Source organism: Scardinius erythrophthalmus, assembly GCF_964197995.2.
Source record: "Scardinius erythrophthalmus genome assembly, chromosome: 9".
Taxonomy (NCBI): domain Eukaryota; kingdom Metazoa; phylum Chordata; class Actinopteri; order Cypriniformes; family Leuciscidae; genus Scardinius; species Scardinius erythrophthalmus.
In genome coordinates, this window is record NC_138229.1 from 2,235,822 (window position 1) to 2,250,032 (window position 14,211).

Consider the following 14,211-nt stretch of genomic DNA (forward strand, 5'->3'; position numbering starts at 1 on the left):
TGATGTACAACCTTGATTCCTCCTTAAATAATTCAAATGTAGATGAACATCTTTCATTGTTTAATTCTATTTCAAATGATATTTTAAACTCTGTGGCTCCTGTGCGAGAAAAACGACTGAAATCTAAACCTGAACCCTGGCTAAACAGTACCACACAAGAACATAGACGAGTTTGTCGTAGAGCCGAACGGAAGTGGAAAAAAGATAAACTACAAGTATCTTTTGAAATTCTACGTGAATCATTAATTGGGTATCAAAAATCAGTTAAACTGGCAAAATCTCAATATTTTTCAGATATCATTGCAAAAAATTGTCATAAACCTAAAACTTTTTTACCATTTTAAACTCTGTTTTAAATCCAAATAGTGCTGTTTCGTTGAATGCCTCAGCTGCAGTATGTGAAGATTTTCTCAGGTTTTTCACAGATAAAATAGTTGACATAAGACAGCGTATAGTATCTTCAAATTATGACCTATCTGTCCCGCATCTCTGCACTACAATTTGTAATGAATTCCAGACAATTTCTTTAAGCTCCTTTCAAGACATAATTAAGCATTTGAAACCCACTACATGCCCACTTGATATTGTCCCCACTCGGTTTTTTCTTGAGGTCTTTGATGTTGTCGGACCAAGTATTTTAGCTATAATAAATAAGTCACTTCTTACAGCAACCGTTCCAAGATATTTTAAACATGCAATTGTTAAACCACTGCTTAAAAAACCTAATCTCGACCCGGCCGTCTTATCAAGTTATAGACCGATCTCAAATTTGGCTTTCATTTCTAAAGCCTTAGAAAAGGTTGTTTTAGTACAATTACAGAGCTTCTTAGAAACAAACAATATATTTGAAAAATTTCAATCTGGTTTCAGGAAGCATCATAGTACGGAGTCTGCACTTTTAAAAGTTTTAAATGATATTTTATTAACTGTAGACTCAGGGGACTCAATGATACTTCTACTTTTAGATTTAAGCGCTGCTTTCGATACCGTCGACCACAAAATTCTTATATCGCGTCTAGAAAAATATGTGGGTATTGAAGGTCGCGCTCTGGACTGGTTCAAATCATATCTCGAAGATAGGACTTTTTCTGTTTGTCTTGATGGTTTTTCTTCATCCAGCTGCGCCCTGATGTTTGGAGTTCCTCAGGGCTCCATTTTGGCTCCTGTTTTGTTCTCATTATATATGCTTCCTTTGGGGTCTATTTTTACCAAGCACAAGTTGTCATTTCATTTTTATGCTGATGACACCCAAATTTATTTGCCCCTGAAGCACAACGACAAAACAGCTTTGAGATCCTTAGCTGCATGCCTGGCTGATATTAAGTCTTGGCTTTCTTCAAATTTTTTGCACCTTAATGAGAGCAAAACAGAGGTTATGGTTTTTGAGCCTTCAGGCACCTTTAATTATGATTTGGGAGACTTAGTTTGTTATGAAAGACCCTCTACAAAAAATTTGGGTGTCATTTTTGAATCCTCACTCAAATTTGACAAACAGATAAACTCTGTAGTTAGATCTTGTTTTTTCCAACTACGATTGTTATCTAAAACCAAGAGTTTTTTAACCTTTTCTGAGTTTGAGAGAGTGATCCATGCATTTGTGTCATCTCGGCTGGATTATTGTAATTCTCTCTATGTTGGAATTAGTCAATCTAATATAAATCGACTTCAGATGGTTCAGAACGCAGCTGCCAGACTTTTGACTGGTACTCGCAAGTTCGAACATATTACCCCTGTACTGCGCTCCTTGCACTGGTTGCCGGTCCACTACAGAATTGATTTTAAAATTTTACTTTTTGTTTTTAAAGCTTTGAATGGTTCAGCCCCTACTTATCTTTGCGACCTTGTGAACCCAAAAACCTCTGTTAGATCTCTGAGATCCTCTGAACAAAAATTATTGATGGTCCCTAGATCTAGATTAAAGCTGCGAGGTGACCGGGCTTTTTCTGTTGTTGGGCCAAAGTTGTGGAACAGTCTCCCGGTCTCCCTCAGATCAGTTTCATTAGAAGCTGAATTTAAATCTAAGCTAAAAACATACCTTTTTTCTCAGGCATATAACTGTTCCTAGACTTTTTAGACCATTTATCAGTGTTTTGATTTACTTATTTACTGCATTGCGGTCTTTATTATATTTATGTATGTATGTATGTATGTATGTGTTATGCATGTTTTTGTGTATAGGTGTGTACTGTGTGTATATGCGCATGTATGTATATTTGTGCATGTGTACATGTGTATGTGTATATATGCATATGTGTATATCACTTATTTTATATATTTTTTTTTTTTAGTATGACATTGTACAGCACAGTGGTCAACTATTGTTGTTTTTACTGTGCTTTATAAATAAACTTTGATTTGATTTGATTTGATAATGTTACAAAAGATTATATTTTACATAAATGCTGTTTTGTAAACTTTCTATTCATCAAAGAATCCTGGAAAAAAAACAAATGTCAACATAGATAATAATAATGAATGTTTTTTGATCATCATTCAAATGCAAAATTTTTCAAATGTATTCAAATAGAAAACTGTTCTTTTAAATTGTAATAATATTTCACAATATTACTGTACTTTTTGTATTTTGAATCAAATAAACGCAGCCTTGGTGAGCAGAAGAGACTTCTTTTAGATACAAAAAAAATCGTACCGATCCCAAACTTTTCAACGGCAGTGTATTTTCCAGAAAGATGTGACGTTGCGCTTCTCTCCAGGTTCCTGTACTCGGATGAAGTGCAGATCGGCCCGGAGACGGTGATGACGACGCTCTACACCGCCAAGAAATACGCCGTCCCGGCCCTGGAGGCTCACTGTGTGGAGTTCCTCAAGAAGAACCTGCGGGCGGACAACGCATTCATGCTGCTTACACAGGTGTGTGTGTGTGTGTGTGTGTGTGTGTGTGTGTGTGTGTGTGCAGGGTTTGAAATGATCTTTTTCACTCACCGGCCAATTCGGCTACTAAGTTACCGGCCATTCAGAACTTCTACCAGCCAAAAGAAAGAAAAGAAGTAATAAACCAGATTAAACTTCGTCACAGCTTATATATTTATTTATTATAAAATTTCTTATTCAAACAAAATCCTGTCATCCAGCGTCTCCTCCCTTCCTCTTTCATCCTCTTCACCAAAAAATGGGTTTTAGGAGGACAGATCAACACAGAGCATCAAACACCACGCAGAACAAAGCAAACCTGTGGTCTCAGGATCAGCCAGGGTCTGCTGAAAATGCAGGATGATGGAAAATAACTCTTTTCTGTTCACCAAATGCTTTTTAATCTTCGCTAATGCTTCAATGCTAATGAACAAGCGCGCCGGTATTTGTTGTGTAGTGACGAGTGTGTTCAAGTAAGCAGATATGAGCAGATTCTGCACTATACACTATTTAATATATCATGACGACTCACGAGTATTTGTGCTTAATCTGTGCAGATTTGTTTTATGCCTGGTTCAGAGTACACAATTTTTTTGTCTGTTACGACAGTCGTGGACAAGAAACATGTCAGACTACACGTTACTTTCCGATTGCGTACACAGACACACACATTCACTCGCACACATATATACACATGCACACACACTTGCTTACTCACTCACTCACACACACACACACACACGCGCTCACTCATTCACTCACTCACACAAACACACACCCACACACACACACACACATACACACGCGCTCACTCATTCACTCACTGACTCACACACACACGCGCACATACACACTTACTCATGCACACACACTCACTCATTCACTCACTCACATACACACACACACTCACACACACACACACACTCACTTATGCACACACACTCACTCGCATGCACACACATTCACTCGCGCACATACACACTCACTCACTTACTAATGCACACACACTCACTCATGCACACACACTCACTCGCATGCACACACTCACTCACGCACATACACACTCACTCACTTACTCGCGCACATACTCACTCACACACACACACACTCACTCACTCGCGCGCACACACTCACTCACTCACTCACTCATGCACACACACTCACTCGCATAAACAAACACTCACTCGCACACACACTCACTCACTCGCGCACATACTCACTCAATCACTCACTCACTCACTCACGCACATACACACTCAGTCACTCACACACATACACTCACTCACTTACTCACTAGCGCACATACTCACTCAATCACTCACTCACTCACTCACGCACATACACACTCAGTCACTCACACACATACACTCACTCACTTACTCACTAGCGCACATACACACTTACTCACTCACATACTCACTCACGCACACACACACAAACTCACTCTCACACACACACACACACACACACACACACACACACTCTCTCATTCACTCTTGACGGAACCGTTGTGGAGGACCGAAACACTTTTTTTAACATGCTAGTCTTTTTATGGTGATGTAATGAAGCATCGCGGACGCGGCGTCGGTTGTCGTTCATAATGAAACGAGATGAAACAATAGAATCTTGCGTCCCGGCACCCATTGTCGTTTACGAATCCCCACGACACCCTACGTCAAACGGATCGTGCCAAAATCGGGCTATAATCGTGTAATCTGAACCTGGCATTACACAAACTTCCCCACTAAAGTGAGTAAACATAATAAGACAAGTAACACGCCAAATTGGCTCGTGATTTAACAGCGTTACCCGCCACTGTTGATTTTTACACTCATTTGGCAGGTGTTAATTTCAAACCCTGAGTGTGTGTGATGTGTGTGTGATGTTTTACTTCCAGCTCCTGTGGCTCTGATTCTGATAGTGTTGTTTGTGTCAAGGCGAGACTCTTCGACGAGCCTCAGCTGGCCAGTCTGTGCCTGGAGAACATCGACAAGAACACAGGAGACGCTCTGGCTGCCGAAGGATTCACAGATATTGATCTGGGTACTGTATCATGGATTCAAGCCCACAATGCACCACAGTACAGGCCTGCTGCTCAGTCAAACCACAACAGGACTGAATCAATATCAATATTAGGGGTGGGAGGAAAACAATGATTCTCCAACGCATTCTGAAAGTTTCAGAATCGATTGTGAGTTTCGTTTTTATGGCATTATTATATACTCTGCTTACTTTTAATTCCACACACAAACACAAAAAAACCCAGAACCATCGATTAAATAGTCTTCCATAAAGATAAAAAATGTTGAAGTGAATTACAAAGGTGTTTCTCAACCACTGTGTGGAAAATAATCACATGGCAAAAAATAAAATAACTTAATTTAATTAAATGCTACAAAACAGAATATATAGTCGCTTTCAGGCAGAAACCGTGTATCTCTATATTTTGTAATTTTTTATTTGTTTTATTTGTAAAAATCAATGCTATTGGCCATCCTTTACCTCTGTCTGTGGGTTTTACAAATATTCAAAGCATTTAAAAGAGCTTGTGACTAAACCTAGTGACTCCATTGGCTCCTCAAACTGTCAGTCAAACCTCATAACTCCACCAATATGAAGTATTGTAATAATTAATAAGATAGGATTGGATCGGATTGTGACTCCCAGAATCGGATCGGATCGCATCGCGAAGTGCCTAAAGATTCCCACCGCTAATCAATAAATCTCATTATCATGCCAAAAATTGAAGTCGTTTTATTTTTTTGTTCTTAAACTTGTTAGTGTTGACTTGAAAAACTTCTTCAAGCAATGTTTTCTTTTACTTCACTGATAAATAAAGGCCACGCGCCATTATTTTAAAATTATATACTCTACCGTTTAAGTTTCAGTATGATTTTTTTTTCTACTTTTATTCAGCAAGGATGCATTAAATGATCAAACATGATGATATTTATAATGTTACAAAATCCTGTTCTTTTGAACTCTATACATCAAAGAATCCTGAATATATTTACATGATTTCCACACAAATATGAAGCAGCACGACTGTTTTCAACTGATAATAACGAGAGCAGCAAATCAGCATATTGGACTGATTTCTGAAGGATCATGTGACACTGAAGACGCTGGAAATATAGATTTGATCACAGGAATTAATTACATTTTTAACATGTATTCCAATAGAAAACAGCCATTTTGAATTATAATATTTCACTTTTTTACTTTTTTATGGTATTATTGTAAATTTTAAATGGAGTTCGTTCAGTAGCACATTAGTTTTACTGTAGTATTGGAATTAGTGTCAACAATTGAAATACAACTTTTGTCAGCATCCTCACAGATCTCTCTCTCTCTCTCTCTCTCTCTCTCTCTCTCTCTCTCTCTCTCTCTCTCTCTCTCTCTCTCACAGACACACTGTTTGCAGTGTTGGAGAGAGATACTCTGGGCGTGCGAGAGGTGCGTTTGTTCGTAGCGGCGGTTCGCTGGGCGGAGGCCGAGACGCATCGACAGCAGCTTCAGCCCACGCCGGAGAACAAGAGACGTGTGCTGGGAAAAGCCCTCAGTCTCATCCGCTTCCCTCTCATGACGATCGAGGAGTTCGCCGCAGGTCTCCATCCGTTCTCGCTTTCTTTTGTATCACATTTTTATGGCTAGGGTTTATAGGGGGAAATACAGGGTTTGTACAAAGTGCTTGAATTTAACTTTTTGTAATTTAAGTCCTGGAAAACTCTTGAAAACAGACATATTTATGAAAAGGTACATGAAAAGCATTTGAATTATTGAAAGACAAAATATGTGAAATTAGTGTTTAATTTGATTGATAAAACAATCTTTACACGTAAAATGAACGCTGCAGCCCGTCTGATGTAGATATAGAGGCATTTCGCATGAGTTATGTGATGAGTGTGATATTGCTCATATAAATATCCAGGTATATGATACAGATTTAATTTTTCAGGTCAATCATATTTTCATGAGGGGGGAAATCAGTTTGAATAAGAAAAACTATATATTTGTCATGTATCCTTTCAATAGTTAAAGTTACCACAGTCATTGCATCCACTGAACTTTATTTGTACCATTCTGTTTTATTTTAGTTTATCTATTTACCTTTTTTAGAATTTGAAAGATAATAAAGATATTGTTTGATAAGTGAGATCTCTAATTGAAGTCCTTGAAAACCAAAAAAGTAGTGCTTGAAAAGTCCTTGAATTTAATTTTACAGTATTGGTACGAACCCTGTAAATGTGAGCGTGTGTGTTTCACTCAGGTCCTGCTCAATCAGCCATCCTGACGGACCGAGAGGTGGTGAGTCTCTTCCTGCACTTCACGGTGAACCCTAAACCCCGCGTGGAGTTCATCGACCGGCCGCGCTGCTGTCTGCGGGGGAAGGAGTGCAGCATCACGCGCTTCGGGCAGGTGGAGAGCCGCTGGGGCTACAGCGGGACCAGCGACCGCATCCGGTGAGCCGGAGAGACATTCTCACCAGCCGCGTTTCCATTACACTTCAAATTGCGCAAATTGAGAATACGCGCAATGGAAACACGACCGTTCGCAAAGACCCGCCCCCTTTAGTTACTGTTGCTATGTCCGACAAGCCACCCCTCTCTCACACACACCATGTTCTCACACAGTGAAACACACATCGCGGAGCAGAGTGAGACAACACACTGAGACAGGGCAGACCAGTGTACTTTTGATATGAAACAAAGTCTCACCTTTCAAATTTGGTAATTTAAAAAAAAAGAAATTTAAACAATAAATACCGTTTTGTGGCTCTTTAATGTGTCTGACAGATCGCTCCGTTAAAGCTGCTCGTGACCCGATCATCTCTTCCTTCTAGTTCATTTATAGCATCAAATAAACATGAATGAACATCAGAAGGAATGTTGTTTTATCAACCTCAGATTCCAGATGTTTTTTTTTTTTTAAATTGACCCATGTGACTGATTTTGTGATTCAGGGTCACATATCGCAAAAAAGTTTTTCCGCTGGTTTTTCAGGTTATTCGAAAAAAGGATTATTTTTGCAAAACTGCAATGGAAACTGAGTTCTTTATTAAACTCATAAAAGACAAAAGTATCACAGAAATACTGGGAGAAACTCCTCATATGTGCCGCTCACAGTATAAGGGTCTTTCCTTGCTATTAATGCTTTGATAACACACATACGTCTCCTTCCATTAATAATAATGGCTAGTGCGGTGGATGGGATATACGAAAACTTACCGCCATCCGTTGCCATGATTTGAAGGATGATTTATCGCGAGAGGAAAGAACAGTGTTTTAGCCGTATAACATCGGTTAATGGAATCGCCATCATTTTACAATAGTTTTTTTATCGACATTTAGAAAATATCGCAAAAGTTTTGTGCAGATCTGTAATGTAAACGCCGTGGCTACAGTCACCGCTTGTGTGAAGTGCACTAACTCAATGACCGTGTTTGCAGGTTCTCTGTAAATCGCAGGATATTTATTGTGGGTTTCGGGCTTTATGGATCCATACACGGGCCTACAGACTATCAGGTCAACATACAGGTACATCCGTCCAACAGAACGTGTTTTCTCATCAATGCAAGTTCAGATTTTTTTAAATATTTTATATATATTAACAATATTTAAAATTGTATTGTATTTTATTTTAATAAATATTAATTGGTATTTCAGTTTTATTACTTCAGTAGAAGTTAAACTAAAGGAAAATGAGAAATGTTTCATTTCTTTAATATTTTATTCCAGTTAATAGTGTTTCCAAACTTGTCATTTCACTGTTATTTTAGGATCATTGAGATGTAATTATAGTTTTTATTAATTAATATAAATATGTATAAAATCAAATGTGTTGTAATTGTGTTTTTGTCAGTATATTATATTTTTAAATATATTTATTTTATTTATTTTTAGAAAAATGTATTATTATTTTCAAGTTTTGTTTATTTTAATAGAAGATAAACTAAATGAAAATGAGAAATGTTTTAAAAAGTTTTTTTTAAATATTTTATTTCAGTTTATAAAGTGTTTCCAAACTTGTAATTTCTGTTATTTTAGATTTTATTAATAATTTGAATTAGTTTGTATTTAACATACATATATATATATATACATGTGTATGTTAAATATGTGTGTGTATATATTTTAAATATATATTTTTAAATACATTTTATTTTGTTTAAAAAAGGTAAATATGAATTATTATTTCAGTTTTAGTTATATTTATTTTATTACAAGTTAAACTAAAATGAGAAATGTTAAAAAATATATATATTTTATTTCAGTTAATAAAGTAATAAAAAAACTTTTATCGTGAATTTAGTTTTAGTTAACTGATAATAACAGTGCTGTTCAGTTGATCGTAACCGATAGTTTTGCACGTCATTGGTTGCACCAGATGTTGACATGTCAGGCCGCTCTAACAAACAGTGTTTGAAAGCGTTACATTGTTCAGAAAGTCAAACTTTTATAGATTTACATCTATGCCTTTGGCTCACTCTTAAATGTGACTTCAAGGTCATTCAGGGTGTACGGTTTATCAGTGCATGTATAGAATGCATGTACTGTGAACTGAACCCATGATCTTAGAGTTTCCAGTGGCCTGATCTACTGTTTGAGTTACCAGAACAACTAGTTTATGGTGGGAAAGTATTTTAACTCTCCAAAATACCCACCTGATCATTTACAGAATTATTCTAATAAGTAAACACTGCTTGTAAGGGCTTGTGTGCTTCACAGACCCTGATTGAGTGAGTTTCTTTCAGATCATCCACACAGACAGCAACACAGTTCTGGGTCAGAACGACACCGGCTTCAGCTGTGACGGCTCGGCCAACACGTTCAGGGTCATGTTCAAGGAACCGGTGGAGGTTCTGCCCAATGTCAATTACACAGCCTGTGCTACATTAAAGGTGAGATCGTGTGTTTATCAGTTAATCTGCTTAAACTAACAGTTTGATGCAGTGATTCTGGTTCCCTTTTTTTCCATTTCCTTCTTGCCTGAAACGAGTCGTCAGATATTCAGTCTCACTTCCTGATGAACCTGTGTAGGTTTGTAACTAATTAGCATAATGCCAGCCTCTGGTCTTGATTGGTTGAGCAGCATCTCTTTGCTCCGCCCTCAAACACTGTAGTGTATCTGAGACTGGTGTCTCAGAGTTGGTGTTGTTCATGTGGAGAAGACGCTGTTTTCTGCTGACAAAGCAAATCCACTTTGATGAGATTGATACGGTAAAACTCGGTAAAACCATCGTTACTGTTCTAGTATCAAGAGCTGAGATTCGGATATGATAATGAGCGTTTGATTTTGACCAATCACAGCAGACTGGGCTATCTGACCAATCAGATCAGAGCAGCTCTTAGAGAGGCGGGGTTTAGAGAGACTGAATCTTCAAACGAACCATTTCAGATGCTGAGAGAAAAGAGCTGATGCTGCAGTGGAGATTATGAAGAAAATTAGTGTTTTTTGACCTTGGACGCATGCAAACCAGTTGTAGGAGACTCCAAAACAACATTAGGCACTTTTAAAATAGCACTGCTAATGTACATTTATTAAATATGGACTTTTTCATGACTTATAAAACAAGTTCTGAAGATCAGCTTGATGTGCAGTGAATCTGTCTGTCTGTAACGTTCCTCTCTCTCCTCTCGAAGGGTCCGGATTCGCACTACGGCACTAAAGGCATGAGGAAGGTCACGCACGAGTCCTCCGGCACCGGCACCAAAACCTGCTTCACGTTCTGCTACGCCGCGGGCAACAACAACGGCACGTCCGTAGAGGACGGCCAGATCCCAGAAGTCATCTTCTACACGTAGTTAGAAGATTCGACTGGCACATAATATTGCACTTGACCGTAACACTGACAGTACGTAACTGTTACAGGAAGAACGTTTGTCTTCAGGAGCTTCTGTGTTTAATAGCTGACTTTGGAGGGCTTATATTTACACTGACTGTTAACAGCAAGTGAATTACTCAACCATGACTAACTGAGATGTAACAAATGTATCTTTATTTTTGTGTATCGGATTTTGCATCAGTCGATCTGGGTTGCGATTAAAAAATCTTGCCAAAAAAAGCACCTCATAATGTTTTAGAGCTTTACATTTAACTCCATTATACAGGGAAAATGACTTGATGTGTATGCAACTGATTTGTGGTTATTCAGCCCTACAGAAGTAATTACTGTACATATTTTTGTCATTGAGTTTGGACTGAAATGGTCTTTTAGATTATTATTTGAAAAAAGCTAATTATATCAAATCAATCAGTTTCCATGTTGGAGTAGTTCCTGCGTTCAGCTTTTGGTCTAGCAGTGTGATTGTAGACCAGAAGTCTTTGGGAACTTCTTTTCTTTTGTGCCAAGGTTTCCTTAGATACATTCAGCACTTAACTGAACTAGAGGGTGAAAATCCATTCAGGAACACAGTATTTATTTACAGGATGAGCCTCAGTCTGATGTTTCTTGATTGTAGATGGGTCGGTTATATTGGGTCTTTGTATGACTGCTCATGTCCAATAAAGTTTAATCATTCTTTACATTTGAATGTTTTTGTCCACTTGTTTTTAAGGACTTAAGACTCTGACGACACACACGTGACCCAAGGGTTTCAGCGACTGAATATACAAAAATAAAGGAAAATTCTAGCTTTATATTCTAATAATTAGTCTATAATAAGAAATACATGGAATACTTCTTTAAAAATTTTAATAAATAATAATAAAAAAACATTAAAATAGGTTCAGTCTCTGTTTTTGTCTGTTTTTATATATTGCTTTATGCAATAAAATTTCTTCAAAGCAGCTTTACAGAAAAATAAATGTGAGCCAGTGTTATTTTAGTATAATTGAGATACTATTATAGTTTTTTTTATTAATATTTTGGATCAGATTGTTTTATTTACATATTATATTATTTACATATTAGGCTAAGTTTTTGTTTTATCATTTTATTTGTTTTTGTTTTTTAAAGTCTATATAGTTTTTATTGTCTATATTAGACAATAACTATTGTTTTAGTTATTTTAGTACATCAAGTTGAACTAAATTAAAATGAGAAACATTGCTATACCAGCAATTTCCTTTTACTCCAGAGGCCATTTTAAGCTAATTCTACAGAATGTTTATCAACTATCTTAATTATTTGATCTTTTTTAGTAATTAAATCTTTAAATGGTTTATTTGTCGTTTTATTGTCCAACCTGATCCAGACGTCGTCTCCTACTTGGCAACAGTCCTCTTGCTGCTTCTCCAGTGCTGCCGTCTTCCGTTTAATCTCTGTAAAATTAACATAAAACATCAGTTCTTCAATGTGCTGATCCCATTTCCCAACTTTTTGATTGTGCCTTCCGCCATTTTAGCGATACCATTGCTCTCTGGGGCGTCTTCTCAAGGACAGGTCAAGATGAAGGGCCCTATTTTACCTATTGTCTAAAGCGCACGGTGCAAGTTCACGGTGCACGGTGCAAGTTCACTCAGGGCCGAATCCGAATCCACTTTTTCTAGTTTAACAACGGGAAAAATGGTCGGCGCTCCCGGCGCATAGTCTAAAAAGGTGGTACCTATTCTCTTAATGAGTAATGGGTGTGTTTTGGGTGTAACGTGCAAATAAATCAATCAGAGTCTCATTTCCCATTCCCTTTAAAAGCCAGTTGCGCTCGCACCATGGCGGTTTGCTATTTACATGGCGGAATTTGCAAGACTGTACGCTTCTCCAGAGAGGAAAAGAGGGAAAGAGAGCTGAAGCAGAATACAGGAAAGCAAGAAGTTATAGAATTGTTTGAAATTCAGCAGATCAACAGCCTTGACCAAACCATCAGTTTAGTTCTAACACTCCTTTCTTTAAAAGGGGAAGGATACTTAATGTATCAAATAATGAGACTAAGTTTGATACTTGCATGTCTCACCGATTTGAATTAAACTGTCCTGATGCAATTTGTTGAGGCTCCAGTTGATATTTGCTGATGTGGTCTTGCTGAGAGAGAACCAGTGGGAGTCAGAGTATCTTTGGTGAATGGAAAGACAAGGCCGCAGCCTGGCACAAGCTTGGGGGTCCTTAGAAATCTTCTAGTTCAGCATCATCTTCACATCAGGATTCCAGAAAAGGACTAAAAAGTAAGAGACGTGATCTTGTGATCAATGATTTTTAAAGCGTGAAGATGTCACACCCTCTGGAGGTGTGTGAGCTAGAGACCTGCACGGGTTCGGGTACCCGACGGGTGACCCGCAAATTTTGCTCAAACGGGTGAGAAATATCCAACTGTGTCGGATACGGGTGCGGGTCGGGTCGGACACGGAGGAAACACGGGTTTAAACACGGGTTTAAAACAATCACGTGCAAACGTAAAAATATATGCATATTTTTAGGAACACACTTACAAAAATATGCCTGTATTTCAAGTTGATAAAATAATTTAAAATCCACATCAGTTTATTTGTGCCCACGCCCGCTGTCACGGAGTCTGTCTCTATACTATACCTACTTTCACTTTGAAAAAAAAAAAAACGTCATAACCGCGCGCGCGATCTGCTTGCAGTCGGCGAGATGGATGCTGAAGAGTTGGAGAAAAGAATAGATAGGACTAGGAGATTGTAAAGTTGTCGACAATACGTTATCAAAAATCAAGTCCAATTGTGTGGGAGAAATTTGGAGATATCTGAAGAAAACAATATTGTGAAAGGATTTGCTGCATGCATTTTCGTGTTGGATTGCCGCAAATGTGGATTCATCGCCGAGGAAGCACGCAGTAAGCAGTTCTATCAAACAGTATTTTTCACATTTACTGTTAAATATGTGTTGTGTGCAGGCAGGGCGTGTTTGAACCCAAAATTGTCAGATGTAAGCTAGACAAAATTGCGTGGCAGAAAATAGTGTTGTAGCCGCGTCTGTTATTAGGCTACTCGAGTTTTGTGGTAACGTTGGCTATGTTCTTCATGTACCGGCCGTTTGACAGATTCGGCTGAAGTTGTCCTTGTGTTAATGGTTGTGTAATAACTTCTGTATGACCGGGCAATAAACATTTTTGTAAGTGTGTCTATAATGTGATAGTCTAAACTGATTTTATTTCGGGTGCGGGTCGGGTGTCGGTTCTATTTTAAGCGGGTCGGGTCGGGTGCGGATTTGAATTAGTGCTGCTGTCGGAAAACGGGTCGGATTCGGTTTTAAGCACTGCGGGTACGGGCGGGTGCGGATTTAAAAAATTGGACCCGTGCAGGACTCTGGTGTGAGCCTATAAGAAGTTTTCGCTTTGGAGGGAGATTTTATGACCCTTTGTGTTCTAGAAGGGCATTTGAATATGTATTTTCATTGGGTGTTTAAGAAAAAGAATCTTCAAGATTCTTATAATACTAATG

At 38.1% G+C, this 14,211-nt stretch overlaps 1 protein-coding gene across 1 annotated transcript in view; it reads left to right on the top strand.

The window, feature by feature from the left end:
- btbd2b (BTB (POZ) domain containing 2b) overlaps nt 1-11,405 on the top strand; it is a 15,823-nt gene extending 4,418 nt beyond the window's left edge. The window contains exons 3-9 of the mRNA XM_081374762.1: nt 2,715-2,871; nt 4,809-4,914; nt 6,281-6,478; nt 7,142-7,334; nt 8,321-8,408; nt 9,626-9,772; nt 10,515-11,405. Of these exons, the coding sequence (XP_081230888.1) occupies nt 2,715-2,871; nt 4,809-4,914; nt 6,281-6,478; nt 7,142-7,334; nt 8,321-8,408; nt 9,626-9,772; nt 10,515-10,676 (1,051 nt within the window). The 3' untranslated portion in view covers nt 10,677-11,405. The remainder of the gene's footprint in view (nt 1-2,714; nt 2,872-4,808; nt 4,915-6,280; nt 6,479-7,141; nt 7,335-8,320; nt 8,409-9,625; nt 9,773-10,514) is intronic.
- Nucleotides 11,406-14,211: the final 2,806 nt, after the last annotated feature.